This window comes from Lonchura striata, chromosome 1 (assembly GCF_046129695.1).
Source record: "Lonchura striata isolate bLonStr1 chromosome 1, bLonStr1.mat, whole genome shotgun sequence".
Taxonomy (NCBI): Eukaryota; Metazoa; Chordata; class Aves; order Passeriformes; family Estrildidae; genus Lonchura; species Lonchura striata.
The window spans coordinates 102,687,272-102,711,340 of record NC_134603.1 but is presented as its reverse complement, the minus strand read 5'-3'; the positions used below and the strand labels follow the sequence as shown (position 1 = coordinate 102,711,340).

The window sequence follows — 24,069 nt, the reverse complement described above, 5'->3', positions numbered from 1 at the left end:
AGCTGCTAGTATTCCTTCCCTTCTCATAAGCAAAAGGTAAACTTAAAAGCTCATCCTTCAGTCTCCTTGTATTTCTCCTTGTATTTCCAGCTAAGTTTTACTGCTGGACCTCTTAGGGTCACACTTAATGCTGAACAGTAACCATCTGCTATTGTGTTGTATTTTGCAAAGGTGCATACTTCCAGTAAAAGAAGTTTGCTGGATGTTGTAAAGAAAATATTGTGGTACACTGGAATATGCAGATCAGTGTCCTCTGTAAAGTTCTTTCTGGTTTTAACCAAATGACCAAGGACTAAGATAGAAGTCTGTGGCTTAATTCAAAAGACAATAATAATCTTGTTTATTTTGTGGATCTCTTTAGAGAATTTTACATTATATGGGCAATGATAAACAGATTCTGTGATTTGCAGAAAGGTTACTATGATCATCTCTCATTGCATAATGTTCACATTTGTCATTTAGCCTTCATTTTCCCTCTTAAACTTTGATTATGAGAATGTAGCTTATCATAGTGGTTTATGCTTGTCTGGATATTATTCAGTACTCTTCTCATTTTTAAGCAAACTGTTCCAATGCATCATGGTATTTTACAATACTCAAAGCACCAGCAAGCAAAAGCTTACAAAAAATTAACAAAAGAAAAACATTTGTAAGAGAAGTACACCTTCTTGCTACTTTAAGCAGTGAATACCTTATCAGAACTTCACAAGGAGCAGGACAGTCCATCCATGAGAAAAATTCACTGGGTCTATGAAATGTCTAGAGACAACATCAATAATTAATTGAAATTCAGTTTTGTTGAGAGTTTTATCTTCAGTTTTATCTTCCCTAGTCATCTTCTTTTGAGTTGGTTTGGAGAGAGGTTTGTTAGAGGTTAGATCCATACTACATGGACAATTAGTCTGACCTGTAGAGTTGTCTTTATGCTCTTCCATACTGAAGAGTGCCTGGTACCTTGCAGCTTCCCTCTTCCATTACTTGGGCTGTATTTCATGCATTCATGCAGTTCAAGAAACAACTTCTCTTTGAATTTGTACAGCAGAAATTGTCTATGTTATACATTAGGATAGCAGTTGTGGAGCTGCATTATGCCACTAAATGATACATTCCCAAATGCAGTTTACTGTGATGGCCTTCATTCTAGAATATGATCCACTGTGTCAAACTTGAGCAATAAAACTCAACTGTAAATGGTGGACAAATTAACATTATTGTACCCAGTGTAAAGGAACATCTAGGAGGAGTCTGGGGAACTATTACCAGTACAGTAATAAATATATAAAATACATTACAGGACAGTGAAGATTTTCTGTAATTTGATGAATATTCAATTGTTCTGTGTGTCATTAGTAGTGCCAGTGTGCACAGAAAAAAGAACTGGTAACCACAGATGGCCTGAAGCTGATCTGGAAACCTGAGCTAAGTTAAGTCATTTTATAAGATTAGTAACAGAAACCAGCACCTCACAAAGTAATTGATTATAAGTGAAGAGCTTTATTGTAGTGTCTTTCTGCATTTTCTTTGGTAAAAAATTCATAGGAAAATGCTCAGTGTTCTGTATTAGTCAGGTTTTCAGGCTTTTGAGAGTCTGTCAATGGCAAAGGGATTTTTTTTCCACAACCTTGCAGAAGATATTAATGAGAACAGAGAGTTCAGCAAACATTTCACTGTCAGCTGTTGTTTTTGCAGGAATGCATTGGTGAAATAGCAGCAGGAGTACAAGGGTGTTTTTGGAAAGTGTGTGATTGTATAGTATGGAGAGTATGAAATTCAGTCAGCCTCTTGGAGAAGAAAACCCATTGAGCCTGTTGCATTAAAGCTATGCTGAGATCAAAATATTCATAGCAGAGCTGAAACTGCACAATACACTATGCTATTTCAGACACAGGAATCTTAACTCTGTCATAAAATGGTAATTTATATTTACTGGGTGTGTTCAGCACCAGAGAAAAAATTAACAGGTTTCTAAAAAATTTTATTGCTTTTCTAATAATGAAAATCCATGTTGCAGAGGATAGATAGATACGATTGTTATTTTAGCTAGCCGGATGTCACTTCTACCCTTGGATGAATCCTGGAGTGAAATGGACTGTTCCATTCCACCCTGCAAAAGATTGTGGTTCATCCCGCACCTCTGTACCTGCCCCTAAAACAGAGTCTGTAACCCCATTAACCCATGCCTTGTCCCAGCCCACCTGGGAGCCCCTAATAAGGGGGCTCTGAGCGGCCATGCGGTCTCTTGGCCCTCTCCTCTCTTAGCCCTCTCCTCTCTTGGCCCTCTCCTCCCCTCTTGGACTTCCTCCCCCTCTGGGGCTTCCCCTCTCCTAAACCCTCTGTTTCTCTCTCCCCTCCCCCGTCCTCCTAAGCCCAGCCACGTGCTACGCCTGAGAGCACGAGGCCTGGGCATCCCTGAATTCTCCAATAAACCTCTTCCCCCAAGAGCAAGCTTCAGAGATCTCTGCCTCCCTACACCCCAACCGTGCAAGAGGAGACTACTCTTCCCACAACTAATCCATCCAATTTTTAATCCTACAGTGTAACTGTATTGAAAAATATCTTATAATGCCCATCTTCTTTTACTGACCATATTTTGAGATTTCAGTGCTGAAGTGAAATGGAGACAGAAGAATGTAGACTTCAACATCATGACAGAAAAAGATTATTTTTATTAAACGCTGCCCAACTAGATCTTGAGTAGTTAGATATGAATTTTACCTCTTTGGAGAAGAGGCTTTCTATTAGGTAGACTAGACAAATAGGTCCATTAGCTTAATACTTATATATCTGTAACCTACTGTACTGTCTCTTCCTGCCCCTCTTTGCAGCAGAACATCTAAGCAACATCTTTGTAATGATTCTCCCTGTTTTCACTTCAGCATCCCATGTGCTAACTGTGAGGAGGTGGGAATCTTGTGTGGCTTCAATGACTCTTGAGTATTCTCTTTCTTGTGCTTAACACCTTGCTGTCATGCTTGAGTGGGAGTCACTATATAAGTATTGAAATTATTTCTATACTGTGGTTAATACTTCTGTGTTATCTTCCTAGCTAGCTTTTATTTCTGGAACAAACAGGGTTTCTTAAATTTTGCTCCTATACTTCTCAAATACCATCTGGGTATCATGGACAATGCTTAACATTTCTACTTTGACACTGTTTTATAGTTTTGTGATACTGGACACTTTGTATAGCATCCCATCGAATTAAAATAATTTTCTTTTTAAACACAGAGGTGTTTGTAGTGTTTATGTGGGGTTTTTTGGTAGGAGGAGATGGCTGGGTTGTGGCAAGATGTTTGGTGGGCTGGAGTTTTTTGTCTGTCCGAAATTACCATGAGGCTCTGGTAAGCTTGGTTCTATGAAAAACAAGGCTCACTCTTTAAAATTTTTATAAGTTTAATAAGGTATAAAAGGAACAGTATCCAGTGCTGGGGTGCTTGGCAAGCTGCCAGAAGCACACCATTAACTATAAAAACCCTTCTTATATACTTTCTTACTGCATTGATCAAATGCATATTAATGAAGATTATACATATTCAAACATTTGAGTTTACATGTTCTGAGAATTCTGTATCTTAGTTCAACCCCCAGCCTTATCTTCTCAATGTCACAATGCAGATATGATTTTGAGTCTTGTATTTTATTTCCTCACAAGGCCCCCTGGTCTGTGGTTTAATAGTTACTGATAGCCAAAGGGTCAGTGGTAGATTCCTTTTTGCTCTTTGGGTGTTATTTGCCTGGTTTTTTCAATGTTATTTTATCATACAGATGTTCTAGCTGTTTTTGCAAGTACTTTCAATCAACATTAGCTATTTCACTATTGCCAGTTAGTTACAAAAAATAAAAGCATTAGTTATAATTTCACAACTACAACTGCTTCTGAGAAAGTTAACATTATAATAGACAGTACATGTCCTCTATGTTAGTATTTTGCAAAAGCTTAAACTATAATATGTATTTATCCCACTAAAATATACAATCTACACAGGTATTAGGGTATTAACCATAAAAGGCTGACAAATTATACTGTATCAAATGCAGTTAAAAGGAGTTTACAAACTGTGGTATATCAAAATAATTTACAAAAGCTAATTATAGCAGAAGATAATAACTACATAGTTATTTATAACAAGGCCATGTATTTTTGCTTTATGAGTTGATATATGCTACTTCGTAGTTGCTTAAGTTAAAATACAGTCATGCTTACTTCAAACTTAACCCATTGTGTTTCTGGTTTTTTTTTAAATGCCAGATAAGCACTGTTGTGTATCATAACTGTTGTGTATCATATCTTTCAAAGCTTCTATTTTATAGAAGCCAAATACTTCCTTAAATTTAGTGAGCATTTGCTGATATCCATATGATGTTTTGCACAAGGATAACTCTAAAATTATTTCTCCGGCATGGCTGGTTTTCATTTTAACCAATTTCTGCCCAGAAGTACCATCTTGAAACTCCTCTGGAAAATTGAAAATATTAGTCATGCAGCCCTAGTATTTCTTTTACAGCTGTAAAAGAGTATGGAATTAGATAAAAAAAAGAAAAAAGTTGTAGAATGGTGTTGTAAAACTGTTGTGGAACAGTGTTATAGATGCATGAGTGTGGATTTCTTGAGATCCAGAGCACTTTACTGTTCTCAAAAAAATTTGGACAGAGAATCTGTGACTATGGTTTTTAACTCTCGTAAGTGTTTTTCTTGGGATTATTCTCTTATACCCTAAATTATGCTACTTTTGGCAAATTACCTTAGCTTAATTTTTTCAATATTTTAATGGTCCTGTTAATTTCTTATGAAGTCTTCTCTTGAGTAGCCCTGTCTGAGCAGTCATATCTTCCTACCCTGAGTGGTTTTAAACATGTTGGTTGTTCTTTAAGAATACTGATGTGTGCCTGGGGATGATGTAACTTGGATGTCTGATGATGTCAGTTCCTGTCCACCCTGCTGCTGCCCTGCAGGAAGCTGATCTGCCCTTGAGGCAGCTTCTGGGTGGCCACAGCTTACATCAAAGAATCAGTTTCAGCACTGGGTTTTTTTTTTTTTTGGGGTTTTTTTTTTTTTTTTCCCTTTCCTTGAATTGCCATAGTATTAAAAACTTTTTTAGGAAATGATGGCTAGGCCTCTCAGGGTGGTAGTCTCAGTAAGCAGTAAAACACTCTTGCCTCAAGACAAGAGTTTTCAGTGTAATAAAGCTTTCTCAAGCTAACCTGTAGTTTATTTTACTATATTAGTTTCTTCAGTATGTTGCAAGCACTTAACAACATTCACATTACAATTTTTCTAAAATTGCTCAGTTCAATTTAAGATCCTCATAAAACTGAATGTATTATATGGTAAACAAAAGCACTCAGAAGACTAAAGTCATATTTTTTAATCTTGCATCATCTGAAAGTTTTTTTGAAGATGCAGCAACCCCAAATGGAAATACTCTTGGTGACATTTAAAAATAACATCAGTCATGATTGATGTTCTTACTCAAATTTTGTGTCTTAGTGTAGAATATGTGTAGAATATGTTATGTCAGTACCACATTTCTTGGCAATTCCTCTCTACATGTTTTTACTTGACTGTATCTAAATTTACCATAGTACTAAATTTAGCTTTAACTTCATTCTCTGTGCTAATTGGACTTAACTGTTTAGGTCATATATTCTTAGCAACATGCTAGATGAACACTGATACTCATTTTAGATACTTTTTAAAAATATATTTTTCAGTTATTTTAAGAGGAAGCTTAGTGGTAGCTGAGTCAGTTTAATTGTATGAAATGAGGTAGCTTTTATCCTGGTTTATTTTATTAGGGTGAACATATTCATCAACTATTTTATACAATCTTCAGAAGATTACAAACTTGAATATTGAACATTTACTGAGATTCAGTTAGTGTCCATTTCTTAAATTTTTAAAATTTATTTTATTGTTCATACACATTGATAGATGTTCTCAAACGTAACCTCAAATTTTATTTTTCTGTATGGGTATCCTAAGAAAAAAATAATTGCTAGCCACTTGCCTTCACTAAGTTCTGGACTCACTCAAGCCCTTCAGGCTACCACATGTTCAAGATCTTTGATTCCTCTGCTTTTTTTTTTTTTCCTAATAAGCTGAAATCAAATCCATAATATGGATTACTTACCACTTGGGCCTAAAGTACATTATTATGTACTCATCAGTCCAGATTTCCACTCGTTAGCATGTTGTAGAGCCCTCCAAGTCTCCTGTGAAACACAGTCTATCTACCCTTCTCCTGTCCACATTGGCCACCAATAAATAGACTGTGCTATTCCTCTTATTAAAGTTAATTCTTGTCTAGAAGGGTGGTCAAACTGAAGCTTAAGAAGGGGGTTAAGCACTTGCTGCTCCTGAGCACAGCCTTCATTTTACCATTAAGAACTATCAGATGCTTTCCAATGACCTGTATGTTTCAAGTCTATTTTCCGTCATTTTAAACCTAGTGCTACTTGCCGTTTCCTAACCTTAGCCATAGACCAAACCCTGACTTTAACCCAGATATTCCACAGAACAAGATGAACAAGATGTTTAAAATTTATTTTAGCCTGTCCATAAGTTATGGACTTAGAGTAACCCACATGTATGGCAGATAAGCCTTCATCTGGCTTTGACCCTACCCCAGAAACACTCTATAGGTGCTGACCTAACTGAGCAAAAATAAACTATAAACTATAAACTATAGACTTCTATTGACAAGCAACTTCCACTTTGAGGGCTGAAAGGTAGGTCAGTTTCTGTCAGTTTCTACAACTGTCAACCTGGCCACTTTTCTGTTTAGACTACCAATGTAAACTTGAGAATGGGTTGGTTGTAAAAGGCTGAGCTACACATTCATTAGTCCATGGAGTTATATGGGTGGGATTTAAAAGAACCTGTGAGAAAGAGTTTATTTTAGCCCCAGTCTGGTCCACTGTCTCTATATGGAATTGTGGGGATGGGATTAGGGTTGCTTTTAGCAAAAGCGTAAGTGAACCCCAGTTATCTGTGTACATGGCATGAGCTGCAGGACTTCCATGAGGATAAGTTTCTATGAGTCTCTGGCTTGGAACTTTTAGATCCAACCATATGATATATATAGTTTTCATTTGGATTGGGAAAATTGAGAAACTATGCTACAAATTATCTGTATTAAGATTATGGTTGGTGTTTGTAGAGGCTAAATTGTAACACTGCATCTTGGTTCAGCTAAATATCTGTATATAAATGGAAAGTTGGCAATAGGATAAAAAATCCCCAAACCATAGCAGGTAGCTGCTACGGGAGGTTGTTCCCTTCTAAGCCTTGCACTCTTGGTCCTGACTGCACATTTGAAAATGTGGATGTGTGCCATTGATATGGGAAAAAAAGAGTCTATCATGAAAACTTTTGATGCTGTAGTTTATTATCTATGTTATGAATACTCATACTACATTTAACATGCTTCTTGCTTCAAATGTGGTTTGAATGCATTGCCATGGTCAGGAGGCTTACCTGGCAGCCACCTCCTTGAAAAGAACATGTTGGATTTTCAGAAAGCCCCCTGGTATGGACCAAAGCTCTGCCACAGTTAGGGGCAGCCTGTTTGCCTCATTGGTGACAAGGAGCAATGTGAAGGCCTGTGATGATTCAAAATGTTACATGATTTCTCTTTATAATTTTCTATGATACTTATTAATATTTTATGAAGAGGTTTGTGATGAGAGTGTATGAGGTTTTTGGGATTAGTTAACTGTCTTAAAAGCAACTAAAAATGCCCATATATGCCAGAAAATGAACACAGCTATTGGCAGCAAAAAGCTAGTCTATATATTTTTTTCTTCTCTGATACCATTCTTTCAGTCTTTCTGCTGTAATTATGTCAAAACTTCCTTTCATATGCCATGTCCACAGGTAGTGTTGTGTCACCCTCATGATTATCTTGACCTCTGGTTTCCACAGTAGCAATGCTCATCACCTCTTTGTGCAGCCTGATTTTGTGCTGTGAGGCTGGCTGGACTTGGGAGAAGGAGGTGGTCCGAGAAAGAATATGGTAGTACTGGAGCTGTACATTCTTTGTTTTGAGAAGAATAAGTTATAATGTTTATATGTTTATTCATAGCATCTGCTAATTGCTACTGTTTCAATTTTGTAAGGCTTCTGGGTTTCATTTTGGTTTTGTTTTAATTTGTTTGGTTTTGTTATTAACTGTGCAAATAGATAGTTTGGTCAATTTATAATGGGAGAGCAGTCTGAACATCAATCTGTGGGATAGTTCATTCCTACAACCAAGTACTCTGTAAAGATTTAGGGATTGCTTACCAGTAGGGTGAAGCCTGTTTGCAGCTATGTTTAAGTCTTCAGTATTATAATGAATGGATAGCAATGGGATTTAATAATAGAATGCATTTATTGTGGTTAAATACAGTGCAAAGTGTAGCTGCATCAAATTACTTTGGAGATTGCTGATTGAATAGCCCTTACTGTTGAATTATTGTAGCATGATTATTATCTAGTGGATGACAATCTACTTATAAATTAATGAGGGGAGCAAAATGAACACTATGTTTTAAATAAGCATCAACCTTACAGTTCTTTAATTTTTATGACTATAAGTTGAAAATCATGCAAATAAGAATAATGTTAATACTGTTCAATGTAATGAGAAGAAAAACCTGATGAGGTTTTTTCTTTCTTTGTCTGAACTGGAGGACAATTTGTAGTGCCAGCAGAATTCTCTCATTCTTTCTTGCTTTGAAAAAACAAGAACCCACACCCCCACCCTCCTGCCTGTGGTAACTACACCTGCCTTTTTTTTTTTTTTTTTTTTTGACAAAATAGTTTCTTTTGTGAATTTTGGAAATTGTAGAGAACAAAACATTCCCAAAAGTAAAATGCTATTTATATCTAACTGCAAAAATGGAAATGCTGAAAGTAGCAGATGTTTTGATTTGTGTTATAAATATTAAATTATTCCTTATTCTTTTCACTATAGGTTCTTCAAAAACTAGGAAAAGCAGATGAAACAAAAGATGAACAGTTTGAAGAATATGTTCAAAATTTCAAACGGCAAGAGGTCAGTTACTTTTTTATTTTCCTTAATTGTGTCTTAAGAACACAATGTTGTTTAACATTAAACTTGCTGATTTTGAAGGTGTTGCAGGGGAACAGGTAAGATTTTAATTTTTGGTGGGTACAAGATTATGTTCTGCAATTTTAAAACACAGGTAACAGTTGCATTTGTGCATGCAGAGCGCTAAAATATAGGCTGAAAATAAAAGGACATTTGTTGTCATATGTAACATCATGCTTGAACTGCTTGAGATCAGAGTGACATTACATTTTCACCAGTAATTAAGAATAGAACTCAACCTCAACTAAATGCAGCTTTGTGGTTGCCTTGTTACAAAGAAGTATTTACATGGTTTCATTTTGTGGATTACTTTCATCAGTGCTGTATAATAATACTGATTTTATAAGAGTGAGTAGATTAATAGTTTCGGAGTGCACATGTGTTGTGAAGTTCCCCATGGGTGCTGAGGTCTGTGGTGGAAGTGCTGATGAAGCCTAACTAAGCAGCAATGCTCCATTACTCTTAATGTTATAAACACAACTCAGAAAACCAAAGGTGCTCCAAGGAGTTTATAATCTACTCCCAGTGCAATCCTAAATTCTAACCCCAATTACTTGTTGCTTCATTGGACAGACTTTCTGGCTCTGAGGTGATGAATTGCAATTTATTATACAGTACCTTTCTAGCACAAATTAATGCCTCCCATGAACTGTGGTAATACCACCAAGAAAATAGTCTTGTTACATAAGTATGAACTGACATATCTGTCATCTTTGTGAGCTGTTATTTAGAGCTCCTATAGAAAGGAACTGGAGACTGAGAACTACTCCCACACATTTTACACAATCTAAAATTTGGCTCATATCAGTGTTTACAGTTTCTGCTCTGAATCAGTCCTATTCTACCAAATGCACTTTCCTCCTTTCCATGTAAACACAAAGCCAGCATCCTGATTGCTAGAATGCTTATTAACTCTTCTGCATCTTATTGTGCTTCGCCTTTATTTTCCTCTCAGTGTAGAAAAGAGGGATGTTTCAAAAGCTATTGAGCTTTCCTCTTCACCAAAGAGAAGAATACTGGGAAGTAAAAGAACCTGTTTATCTGAGGGTAGTTCCTTCCTCAAATTTCTTGAGGTCAGGAAGATGGTGGCGTTTAATAGAAGTTTTGAAACCCTACAGAGATGCTATATTTTCCCTTTTCTTCCCTTTCCATTTTTGCAAGTCTTCTTCACTTGACCTTTTGATTATTCAATGTTGTTGCTTATCCTTGTTGTCCATATCCCAGCGGCTGGCACAGCTAGTAACTGTGTTTGTAGAAATAAGGTACATCTCTGAGGGGTTTCTTCAATGTAGGAGCAAATGGAGCATCCTCATGAAGAAACTGAATTTGTGGTACTTTTCTCTTTTAGTTCAAAATTTTGAGACAATAAAGAGGTGAAAGAGGAAAAAAAATCCTTTGAAGCAAAATGATATCTCACGTATTGGGTTTTTTTCTGTCCTTTGCCAAGAATTTTCTGTAATGGTGGTTTCAAGCTGTAAATCTTGCTTAGGTGCAAGGAAGATATTAGCATTACTTACTTTTTATTTCCTCATTCTTTGATTTATATAAAGGCAGTAGTAAACAGTAAAGGACACTGCAGGAACTGCACTATGCTAAATCCTAAATGCGAATGTGCATTGGGACCAGAGAAAGAACTGGGGAGGGAGGGGTGACTGCAAAGGGAACTGCTACACCTGTCATGACAGTCACATGCAGATTGGGCTAGGTGCACTGACACACAAATCAGGGAGACTGTATTTTATGAACTAGTCACACATGCTTCCTGTTCTTTCAAGAAGTGCTGTTGTGCTCGATTCTTCAAATACAATGGGGAAAATGCTGCAAAGCACTCTTTCTGCCATGTTCACCAAAAAGAAGCATATAGTTTAAATTTTCTCAGTTTTGTCCATGCTTTGATCTACAATTTAATGGCAATGTGTAGCTATCATGCTGAAAGTGACGCAACAGCAATGCATGTATGAAGCATTACAATGTGCATCTGAATTATCACTCTTACTGATCAATGCTATGCAGAACTGCTGTCTTCTGTGAACTCAGGCAGCTATCTTTTCTTGGTTTACATTCAGTCCTGCTTTCAAGTTAATTCTGCAACTCTAGAGGCTTTAGATAAAGAAAAGTCAAATTCTAGACATAAAGTCTAAAAAGGCAATCTGGTGGCTGTATCTCTGTGCTGAGGTTCACCCAACTGTTGCTGTGGGCCATTCAGTAGGCTTGCAAGAACAACCAACCTGTTAGAGGCTGTGCCATCTTTTTCAGTTTCCTCCAGGGTTGTCTCTGTGATGGTCACTGACCTAACAAGGCTATGGCAGAGGAAATTTGAGAGGAGGTCCAAGCTTTACTTTGTTTCTTGCAATCTCACTTACCAATGATTTGTCTGTTCCCTGGCCACCTCACCTACCATCGGTCCATTCTGAGGAACACTATCACTTCAGTTCTATCTCTTTTTGCAAGTTCTTTGTTGCAGCTGGTGCTATGTGTGCCCTGGGAATCCTGGCAAGCTAAAAGCTGTGAAAATTATCTATCTTGTTTGCCTGCATTACTGAGCATGCAACCCTTGAGAGGTCAACTAATCTTAAGTATAGAATGATCTTTTTATTACTACTCTCCCAAGATAATAAATGAGTACTCCCAGTTCAGCCCACTGAAAGGATAAAGGAAAGAGCATAGTGCTCATTATCCAGGAAACAGAAAACTGAAAACCTGAAATCTTTGCCTGAACAGTAGATTAGATGGTGGGCCTGTACCAAACTCAGAAGAAGGCTATGTGTAAGGATACATGCATGTCATGGTTTGATACTGGCCTGGTCGTTACCAGGCACCCACAAAAGCCACTCACTCACCCTCCCTTGCCACAGCTGGGCAGAGGAAAGAAAAATTTAATGAAGGCTTCATGTGTTGAGATAAGGACTGGGAGAAAACAGTCCAAGAGCAAAACAGGCTGATCTTAAAGGTACAAAGTGAATTTATTACTATCAGAGTCAGAGGAGCATAATGAGATGTAAAATAAACCCTTAATAAAATAAACTCCCTCCTTCCCACCAAGAGTGCAGGGAGACAGGAGGCTGAGGGTTTTGGTCAGTTTGTCACCTGAAGCTTTCCTCCACTACTCAGGGAGAGGAGTCCTTCCCCTGCTACACCATGGGGTCCCTTCTCATGGGAGACAGTTCTCCATGAACTTCTCCAGCATGGCTCCAAATCTCATGAGCAACAGTCCTGCCAAAACTGCTGCAACTTGACTCCTTCCCATGGACAAACAGTCCTCCCAAAACTGCTGCCATGTGGGTCACTCTTCCACGGGGTGCAGTCCTCTAAGGCCAGGCTGCTCCAGCCTAGAAGCAGGAGCCCCCCTCTCTCCACAGTGTCTCCCACTGGATCACAGCCTCCTCCAGGACATCTACTCACTCCAGTGTGAGCGTCTCCCCCATAGGGTGCAGGTGGATCTCTACATCTCCCAAGGATTTCCACGGGCTGCAGAGCACAGCTGTTTCACCATGGTCTCACCACAGCCTGCAGAGGAATTCTGGCTCTGTCACCTCAAGCACCTCCTGCCCCTCCTTCTCCACTACCTTGGTGTCTCCCTGTTGTTTCCCTCACATGTTCTCACCGCATCCTCTTCTCTGGCTGGAATTAAAATTGCACCACCCCTTTGTTTTCATTTTTTTCTTAAATATGTTATCACAGAGGCATTACCGACATTTCTATTTGGCCAAGCCTTGGCCAGCAGCATGTCCATCTTTAGAGCCATCAGGGATTGGCTCTGCAGGACATAGTGGAAGCTTCCAGCAGCTTCTCACAGAAGTCACCTCTGGCTGCCAAAAACCAGGCCATGCAAAACCAATGCAGTGCAGCAGATCCATCTGAAGAAAACAGTCATTTAGATTCCCCAGTCATCCATTCCCATCTCTTTCTGAATACAGTTGGATAAGAGCCTCTTCTGGACTTGACAACCCAGAGCTGAATTACCCAGATGAATCACCATGGAGAAACTGAGTAATCCCATGTCCAGAGAGAACAGAGCACAGTTGCTTTGCAGAGCCCCAGGACTTACTCTATCAAAACCATTAAGCTCCTGCAGCTGATGACAACAGAAAGACATTTAGATTTTAAACAATTAATACAGCTGGTTTTCATCATCCAATTAAACTGTAAACTGAAAATTCCCACTCTAAATCAAAGCTTGTGGAACATAAAAATTTCTATATGACAGTATGACACAGCTTTTCATTATATTGTAAGAAATTTCTTGAGATTTAAACATTTATCTCTGCACAGCTAATTATAAATATGCTCAGCCTCTTAATAGACTCTGAAGTTCAGAATGAGAGGGGAAAAAGTTATTTTCTGCATAATTCTCTCATTTCTGTTGTGAAATTATCATCAATGGCCATTAGGATTTACCCGAAATTCCATCTATATTGTGTTTTTCAAGGAATTGCATCTTACATGTTCTTTTTTTACAGGGGATATAGTAGCAATTACCTTTATCCCCATGTATATTTTAATGACTCACAGTCATTAAAACTCACACTTTATTGTTCTAAGAGAGCAATATTCTATTTCATGTATATGCATATTTGCCTCTTTTTCTACATGTATTTATAAGGCTTCTTCTACTTTATATACAACAGTTAAAATATATTTTAGTTCTTAAACCCATAAATATTATGTACATGTATATGTACACACAGGAGATATAATAGTTGCTACTACAAAAGCAGCTTCCTATGGCATGTTATCAGAAAAAAGGCAAAAAGTCAAAGGCTGTTTGTTGTTGGTAGTTTATAGAATTAGGTAAAAAAGAACCTTTTTTTACCATTGTTGCAGTTCTGCTTCTGTGAACTGTTTTACTTAATGTGCACCTAGTAGTAAGAGCTGCTCACTGGGTGTAATTGTTATGGTTCCTGAAAGGGCTTATCCTGTCAAAATCTTCTTTCACACAAGCATGCTTGGCTGCCTTACAACTGTGTCATGACATTGTCTAAAAGTTGGTTTATGAGACATTTTTTGAAGTGTTCTTTTTACATCAGCTGTGCCACTGACTTTTAAAAACTTACTCATGAATTAAGATACCCAAGATGAGTTTCCTCACCTATTTATAGGTGCCAGATGTGCCTCACAGTGTCCCACCTGGCCCCCAGACATTGCTCCAGATGAAGACATATGGCTTTGACCACAGTCCCACATTATACCTGCTATCTTGACTACCATGTGGCATCTTCAGCTGCAACAGACATGTCTTTCAGCAGCTGAACCTTGTACCTAGAGAGTAAACCAGTTCCAGATTGCAACACCTGAATGTGGGTGTCTGTGTTTCCAAGAGTTGGGTATTCCCTTGATACTTGTGCTGAACTTGGGCAGCAGGGTCTGGGAGAGCAAGGCAAAAACTCATCAGTTTCCCAGGGACATCTGTGGGCCTTAATGTCTCTGATCAGCCCTGTTTGGGTCTGTTAATCCTGCATGTGGACCCAGGGGTCCCATTTTAGCTCAGCCCTTGGCATAAGTTACACCATAGACTCATTCCCATGCCTAGGGAACCCATGTTTCAGCTGCATCTCCTGCTGCTCCCATCTGGATCTCTTAGACAAATCCTAGACCTGGTTCAAACCCTCACCAGGTTGTGGGTTGTCAGTGAATCCTCTTACCAGTCCCTTTTTGCCCACCTGTCCCAGACCCTGCAGGATGGCACCCATGAGTGAGGGCAGAGCCTCCACTGGGGTCACTTGTTGTTCCTGGTACAGCCCCAGGGTACCAGGGGTACTCTTGTGCGGGTTCTAGGTTAGCTGGCTAAGTTGGCATCTGTTGCCACTTGCAAGGCCCTAGTGTGGCCTCCCTGTTTTCCAGTTGCTGTTCAGCAAAGCTGGTAGGTCTCTAAGGACCAGCTGTGTTTGCTATTTTTGGATTTATCACAAACAGCACTAGGTAATTATACTGGAGTGAATGGTTTTGAGTGGAGTGAATGGTTTTGACTGGAGTGAATGGATTTTCTTAATTGCTCTCCTGACTCCACAGGTTGCTCTTTAGACATCTGCATTGGTTCTATGACAAGGAGAGACACCCAACTCATGTAGACAGTGATAAGTGTCTTAATCTAGAGTTGGGTGAAGGACATGATTAAGAAAGGGAGCTTCAATATGTATTACAAATAATAACATTAAATTCAGTCTATGTTTTGCAAAATCTTATTTTCTCTAGGAATTAGTAATTATTTTATATATCTATATGACCATCTTTAAACCTATCTAAATGTCCCCCATTTAGACCCCCTTCATTTTACAGGTCTTGTATGTAGTGTTGAGACGCATTAAAAAATCCAGATAATAAACAAAAAGTGAACTTTAAAATTACTTTGGATGGGTGACACTCTTTTCTCCTTAGCTGATATTCAAATTTTCTTGGTAGTCTGTAGAATCTAATACTAACGTGCAGGTGATTCTTGGTACTTATTAAGCTGCAACTATTACATGCTCAGTACAGTTCTGTCCGTACAAGACTCCTCTGCTAAATAAAAGTGATACCAAGTGTCTCTGGCATTCCCAAGTAAACCAGACATAGAAAAACACAATCTAGATTAGAGGGAGAAGGCTTTTTTCTGTGAGCCAATAAGTCTTTACATTCAGGGTGACTGAGTCTGACAAGCATTTGGGGTAAACCAGAAGTGTACTTAAGATACTGGATGATCTCTAAATCAAATACACTCTATACCATGTATATATACAAACCAAAAGATACATTGTATTTGTGACTATGAGAGGGATTTCTCTGCTGATTCCATTCTGTCCTGAAATGTGTATTTAGTAATTATCTTGTGTCTTAAGGGCCATTTTTCCCAAGACAAGAAGAAATATAGTGCACCATTAAATCTCATCTCAACCTCATTAATTTGCAATCATGCAAGATATTCAGGAAGGTGAGGCCCTCTGTTTTATGCTACAAAGTTATCTCTCTGTGGACAGCCCAGATGTATTTCAACTGATTCCTCAGTAAAAAAAGAGAGAGCAGCTGATGCAATGTTTTTCTTTCTTGATTCTGACCACTGCTCCAAATTCAGAGTCCAAACCATTGTCACACTGTGTGAGTTTTGTCTATAAACTATTATGCCCCTGCAGCTTTAGTAACTGTACTGTTTTGTCCCCAGTGCAGCTGAATGTTCCAAGTTATTTCTGGCTATTTTTAAAGAAGGCCTGTATATCTTTCTTCAGGACCCTTTTGGGATAACTGACCTTGAGGATAGTTAACAGCCCAGCTCAGAGATCTAAGATGTGGCTTGAACATGATGCTGTTCACAGCAAACAGTTCTGGACAGTTTTCTACCTGATCTGTTAATACATAACTTATGTACATTATTTACCAATGTAGTTATGGGTATGCAACTATAGGCATAAAGGGAGGCACAGGTGGATGTTCAGGAAGTTTAGCTTGAAATGAAATGTGTGAACATTACTTATAGCCATTGACTTGCAGATTCTTGCTTCCTCTGCAGACCCCAATTTTAATTAAAACCATTACTCTGGGCCCTACTTTGAGGCCATACTTAAAGGATGATGTGAAGATAGTAGTAACTGTGAAGGTTGAATGGTTAGGGAGAGGGAGACAGTTGTGAGGGAAGGTTGGAATTTCACTTGAGGTGAGTGCCACATATTTTTCTGTTCAGTCTTAATCTGAAACAAAAACCAATGCTTCAGAAAAAGGGTTGGTTTAGTGTCTCTGAAGGTGCAGAGCTTTCTCACCTGCCTACTGGGCGTCGCTGCTAACACAAGGCAGAGCTCCCTGGTTCTTGTCTTTAGAATTGATTGGGTTTTTTGGATTAGTGTAAATCATCTGAGAAGCCTGTTTCATTGGATGCAATTTACTTCAATTCAATATGGTACTTAATAACTAGAACAACAAAATTCTATTTTTGAGCCTTCTTAGTGGCTGGGCCGCAAATTTGGTGCTCTCCTGGCAGATACTGTTATGCCTAAGACCTTGGCACTTCCAGAGAAGTTTGCAAGCCCAGTTTTTTCAAGTGATGCTCCCTGCAGCCGCGGGGGAATCGCCGCACCCTCCCTGCCCGGCCGGGAGCCACCAGCGCCCCTGCCGGCTGTGGCCGAAACTGCACCCAAGGGGAAGTGCCGCAGCCGAGTGAAGGCTGTCACTGGGATCCTGCTTCTGTTTGTTGCTGCTCCCACTGTTGCCTTGTTATCCATATACATACTAGTAAAGAACTGTTATTCCTTTTCTCCTATCTTTGCCTGAAAGCCCCTTAATTTCAAAATCATAATAATTTAGAGGGAAGGAGGTCATATTCTCCATTCCAAGGGAGGTTCCTGCCCTCCTTAGCAAACACCTGTCTTTTAGACCAAGACATTGATAAATGGTAAAATAGAGTACTCTGGAAGGAAGATAGATTTTATATTGAATTGCAGATTTGTCCAAGTGGCCTTTTATTGTGTTAAGCTTCTCTTAATTTAATAGTTATTTTCATTCATACTACATAGTTCTGTAAAAGACCTAGTAGTAAATAATGCCTAAAGTGTTTATGAACAAAGAGACAGCACTGCTCAACACTGTGACAAGTAACAGCACATTACAATAAAGAATATCTTCCAGGTGATACAGAAAATGTTTTCTTTTCAGCCATTTCTCTGTCGTCTTAACAATGGAATGATGAAATTCTGATATTAATTAGAGCTGCATTAATAACTGTAATTTTTAATTGTTGTTGTTGTTGTTATTGTTATTATTATTATATTTGTTATTAATTACCCTGTGCTCCAGTTTCAATAATTTCAATGCTCTTGCCTCTCACTAAATTGGAGTGATATATTTGGGTTTTGTATGTCATTCATGTGCTGACCTTTCCTGGAAAGATGTATTGTGTTTACATCCTGTAAACACAATAGATAGAGAACACATGATAGAGAAATCAAACTCTTCTGTTCTGACTGAAAAGCTGTAAATTCATGATTCCTGGCAAATAGGACATCCAATTACAACTTTCGTAGAGGCAATGTGGTCTTTAATTTCTGAGTGGATGCAACAGATTTTCTAATTCATCAGGAAGCAAAAGCTGGTTAGATGGAAACTATGGGGGTTTAGTTTTCATCATTAACTTTTTTTAGGTCTCATCAGTATCACAGCTAACAGTGCTGTGGCTCTTTTTCTTACTTCCAGTGCTAAGATATGCTTAAATGCTACAAATTTAAAAGAAAACTGAAACGAAACATACCCAAGAATCAGTAGTACTGAAAAGGCCTAATGCTGCTGTCAGGGTGTGTAAGGCCTGTGGCTGTAGATTGCTAGATCCTTAAACACTGAACCTTCTTATCTCACTGAGTGTGTCTTTACCAGCTATATAATGCTGATTGTGTGACAGACCAGAGAGTAGAAAGGTGATAGGCTACATTGTTCAAAGCAACAAACTATTATTTGGGACATTGCTGTGAAGAGCTGTGTTGACTTTCCCAAAAATGGTGTTGGTTTGGGTTGTTGGCATGCCTTCCTTGCTCTTATGGAAACAGGATTATGTACTAGATTTTTGGTGATTTGTGCACTGAGTTTGATAAGGTGAGCTAAGAGCACTGATATTTTTGGTGCTGGAGTCTGGTAGAACATGCACAGTATTGTCAAACAAACTGGTTGTAAGAAGTTTGCTATTAAGACTTTCCTCTGGAGTTTCTTTCATCTTATAAAGCTCTGACTCATTTTGCTGACTTATACAGAATAAATGAAAGAAATTATGAAATCATAAAAGGAAACATCAGAGCGGTCTTGGGAAATTTTATTTCAGAGGGATACAACATTGGTGAAAGGACAGCTACCTTTTATTGTCCCTCAAGAAACTGCATCTCATTTAACAAAATTCTTGGCTTTAGTGAAGATACTTGGAACAGTGGTTTTTATTTGACAGACTAGAAAGTAGGAGTGTACCAGTAAACACTGTAAAGGGACGACATTAAATACATTACAATCTTTTAAAAATACTTTTTAACACCTGTATGTAACAGTTTCCAAGATGTGCATACTCAGCAATGCTGTATTTTCATCTTATGAATTTTCATCAGTCTGTTAGGTGACAAAAGTATATCTGTCTTCACTAATAATAAGTGTACTATAGAAAATGTGTAATCCAGATGCACATTTTTCAGAATTCACAGAGCTGAGGGTTTTGATGCTAATTTTTTTCTGGTATTTTTAGAAAGGTCTAGTTTTGTTGCCATTGAAACTGAGAGAATATCTCTCAGATTCAGTAGGAGCTGGCCCTTGCTCATGGATTTTTCAGTGTTACAACACACAGTAATTGATAATGAGGGAAAAGTCATATGAGACTATCATGTTTAGATATTTCAGGTGTTTGTAGCCTCTTAATGACCTAGACTGAGGGAGATCCATATTAAAATTATTATTTTGAATGAGGTGTCAGAACTCAGCATATATGGCAGAATATTTACATCATGTTTTACTACTTTGACTTCTCACACATTTCCCTGAACAGCAGTTCCTGATGACACACAATGCTAACCAAGCACAACAGATCTAATAGCAGTTTAGGGTAGGAGTTGTATAGCTGCACACAGTATAGTTATAAACATGGTGTTTGAACAATTTGTTTCCCTGACATTTGTGGTGTGCTGCTTAGTCCTAGTGACTAAGCATCATGTGTATGAATAAAACTGGAGATTAAATCAGCTCTCATCCCTCCAATTGTGGTTTGCTGCTCCCAGAACACCAGAGATTTTTTAATAACCAAAAGTTGTTACAATATAGTCACCTATTCAGCTGGACCATGGTGAAGAACCAAATTTCTCTACCTTCCATTTTTACCACGGTAGCTCAGGCCAAAGAAGGTATGAAATTGAAAGATAACTTCTGTGCCTTCATGTGACTTCTCACAGTACAAGGGATCCTCCCAGGAGGAAACTGGCATGCATAAAAGAGGAACTTCCATCTAGTTTCTGCCAAGTATTTGTTGATCCTCCTCTTCCGACATGAGATCAAGAAGTTTTCTCCTGATCTCCTTTCCTCTGTGGAAGCACTGATCACTTACAGCCTTGGTCCATGGAAAACAGACAGCTTCTGATATCCCTGTGCCTACCACTTGAGCACAGAATGAAATTAGCTTTTGCTATGTTATGTAGCATGAATAATGTGTTGTAATGACACTTTAGGGTAGTATATTTTGTTAAAAGTATTAAAGTGTAATAAATAAAATTAAAAGTATTTAAATACAAAAGTATTAAAATGTATGTATAATATTTTCTTAAAGGACACAACATCAAGCTACTACTCGAGAACTTTCTGTTGTTCTATAAGTAATTAAATCTGAGGTTAAATCACTGATACTCTCCTGCACTTGTTTTGATATGCACCTTTGATTCCAAAGCAGGGGAAAAGGTTGCCTGTCCTTGGAGCATCAAATATGGTCCGAAACCAGAGAATGGTTGGTGGGCTGGCTGCTCCTTCACACCTGCTGTTACCCAGCAGCTTTTCAGATATTACCCTGGTGGGTCTATTCCTGTCCTCAGATTTTAGTTGATTAATGGATTTGAGAGCTGTAGATGACTTGTTTCAGATCAAATTAGTGTAAAAGCAAGCTTCTGTTTGTTGAATCCATAAAGTGAATTCAATCTGCTTTCTAGGCCCACACAGGCCTTCCAAATTATTTAATTTCCTGGAGGTTAAACAGTTGCTCTCTTCATATAGTGCACTACAATTTGAGATATGGGGCAGGGGCTGTTGATGATCCCATTCTAAAGCCCTACAGTTCCCTTCAAGAAGCTGGGAGAAGTGAGTTTGGTGGGTGTGATCTGCATTGTATTCTAGGTACTGGTGAGACAAGTATTTTTTCAGAACCACAGTTTTGATTTAACATGGCTGCAGCTGTGATGGATTTTAAGTACCAGATAGCCCCTATCAAACTGAATTTCTTATGATCCTCTGTGTCTGAATGCTCTGAGTGTTAAAGATGCTGATGGCAAATCCTTTACTGACATCAGACATCCTTTGAGTTAAGTGGAGTTATAACAGCTTATCCCTTCTGTCTTCTAAAATATACACATTATTCACATTCACCCTTTAGATTCTGATTTTCATATGGAAAATATGAAACTCCAAAGTAGTCATATTTTGAAGCCGTCAGTCATATTTTGCTGCTGATTTTTCCATATGGTGTAGCTGTATGTGAGAAAATGTGACTGCAAGCTGATAGTCCTGTAGTTTCCAACTGCTTAAATAAATTATTTGAAAAATATTGGAAACTGGCAAATGTGGGCTGTTTCAAAAATTTTCAGGCTATTGAATATGTCCTGGACAGGATCTTTTTAGCAATAAGTATGTGCATAGCACAGGTTTTTTTGCAAATCCTAGGAACTGTGAAGTCCAACTTGTGGTACAGTCAGAGATAAAGTAACAAAATCCATTGTTTTCTCTGTTCTGAGAAGGTTGTTGGTATAAGAGAAAGAAAGAGAATTTTGATGTATTTGCCAAAGAAAAAGTTGAGATTTCACAGTAGACTGCAAGATCACTAATCAAGCAAAACAAAGTAACTAATGTTATTATATTTTAATAGTTATTTGCTTGTAAAATGTTAAATTTTAGAATACTTGGGAAATTTTTTGCAAATATAGTAAACAACTTGTAAGGGTAGAACTTTCTTCAGGTCTAGACTGGCCTTATTTAAGTGGTTTCCAGTGGAAGTTCACCGTTTTTGATTATACTTGTTGCTATTTCAGATTAGACCATAGGCACATCTGACTTGAACAGCTGTAAAATATATTTGTCTTTCTTTGGGTGGAGTTCTTCCCTGTACAGATGATTGATAAAATAAACCCAGGAATTCTAGCCTGGAGGGTACACTATGCAAGCCTCCTTTGCCAGGCCTTCTTTTTATGAGAGTCTGTGCATGCTTATAACATGTGACACTGTTAATCAGATAGGTCCTGAAATTGCTTTCAGTTTTAGTTAGACATACTACATGCATGTTTCAAGGCATTAAACATAACTTACATGTATTTTCACTTCCATGCTTTTTCTTCTTTTTCAGGCAGAGGGTTCCAGACTCCAGAGAGAACTGAGAGGATATTTAGCAGCCATTAAAGGTGATTTTTAAGTTTCATATCTTGCTTTCATAAAGCAAATTTGTTAAAAAAATTGAGACAAGTAAGCTTGTTTAAAGTATACAAAGACAAGTAAAATTCTCTTTAACCTGATGCTAGGGATTCTGCACCTTCAGTGTCAACTCATGTATGTAGTCTTGCATCCTCGACTGTCCTTTGTGTGCATCCTCTGCTGCCCAGATTCTCATGTTGCATGCATTTTCAGCACCCACAAAGTCTGCACACCTTGTTATTCATCTTTGCAAATGCTGGAATATGAAGTGCTTCATGCAAGGGAATTCAAGGGATTGCTTGATCTCCACAAATGTAACATTTCCAGGTTATTTCTAGTTGGATGATGAGCTTCTTCCAAAACCGTAGTTCCTGTGATAATGTGATTTCTCATCTATTTATGGCTGCTTAATCCATTTTTTTTAAAGTTTAAAAGTCAAATGTGATGTCTCTTGATCCTGCATTGAAAATCTAAGTAACAGAAGTCACTAACCAGTGCTTAAATATCAAAGACAAGTAAACAGTCATTTAAATCCTACTAGACATTTGTAAATCCAGCACACTCAACAGAGCACTGTATGCAGTGTTCTCTTTCTCATGCCACCATTCTTTGGAGGATTTGGCGGCTAAAGGGAAGGGAATGAGAGTTGATGACTGATTGAGAGACAGTAGCTTCTTGAGATAAATATATGATAAATATGTATGTCTGTGTATATTTTTAACCTGGCTGAAGTCCAGTAGGGAAAATTTTGCAAATGAGTATTAACATCCCTGTAAATCACTGTCATAGTAACATCATCACCTGTTCACTGGCAGGTAAGAAAGCTCGTTTTGATGCGAATTATAAAATGGGAAGCAAAGCAGTAGCTTACTGTCTTTGACCATCTATTCTTTTCTGGATGGGCTCCCGAAGGAAAATTCCATACCAGACAAATTTACACTAGTGTCTTTTGTTCTTAGAGGAAGTTATAGCATTGGTTTTTTGGGGGGAACACACTGAATGCCAATTTTGCTTTCAGAGTTTTCACTCTTCCTCTTCACTCTTCATCTTCTTCAGAAGCAGTAGGATGATGCTGTTTGTTTGAAAGATGTCTTATCTGTCACGTAAGCTGACTGTTAACATGCTGCCTTGATTTCTGTATTGGTGATAACAACACTCCTCTCTGTTTCATCTTCTTTCTTCATTGTTCTCTTCTTTTTCTAATACTCTACACTCATGGTCCTTTTGCTTTTCTACTCTCTAATGGACTACATTTTTTCACCTAGTTTTGTGTTTATCTTGGTGCAAAATTTTCTATTGTTTTAAGTTTTGCCTTTTTAGCTATGCTTTTCTGTTAAGCATCATTTTCTTGTTGCTGCCTTGAAGTAATTTGGACTGACTTTCTTACTCAGAATGAAAAGTGTTTGCTAGCACCTTATTATCTACATGTCTTAAAAAAGATACAGTCAAAAGCTCTCATGAGAACCTTAAAAATGTCAAAGACAAGCCAGCAGTGGGCATCCTTGGCACACATTGCTGCTGACACACATTGCTGCTGTGGAGTGAGCACACAACCCAAGACAGGTGAGCACAATAGACAGGTCTGGCTGAGGCTCCCTCAAAGATGACTTGGTCAGTAGTGTCAAAGACCGGATTTTGGATGACTGAAGCACCTGTTACAGTGTCTTTGTTGCAATTCTTTGAATGACTGCTATCATTAAAAGATTTTTGAGGTTATCTATGCACAAAAACATGGTAACCCTCATATTTAGGCACTTGAGTGGGATTTTCGCATGTCAGAGATGTCAGAGACTTTGAATCATGCTGTCATCAGGGGCTCATTTTGCAGGCAAAAAGGTCAATCATATAATCACATATATTGGAATTATTGAAAAATAATGCAATTGAC

General features: G+C 38.1%; 1 protein-coding gene across 1 annotated transcript in view; it reads left to right on the top strand.

Moving 5' to 3' along the window:
* Nucleotides 1–24,069, top strand: part of AMPH (amphiphysin) — a 119,725-nt gene that overhangs the window by 48,015 nt on the left and 47,641 nt on the right. Inside the window, exons 2-3 of the mRNA XM_021546627.3 lie at nt 8,958–9,038; nt 22,117–22,171. Of these exons, the coding sequence (XP_021402302.1) occupies nt 8,958–9,038; nt 22,117–22,171 (136 nt within the window). The remainder of the gene's footprint in view (nt 1–8,957; nt 9,039–22,116; nt 22,172–24,069) is intronic.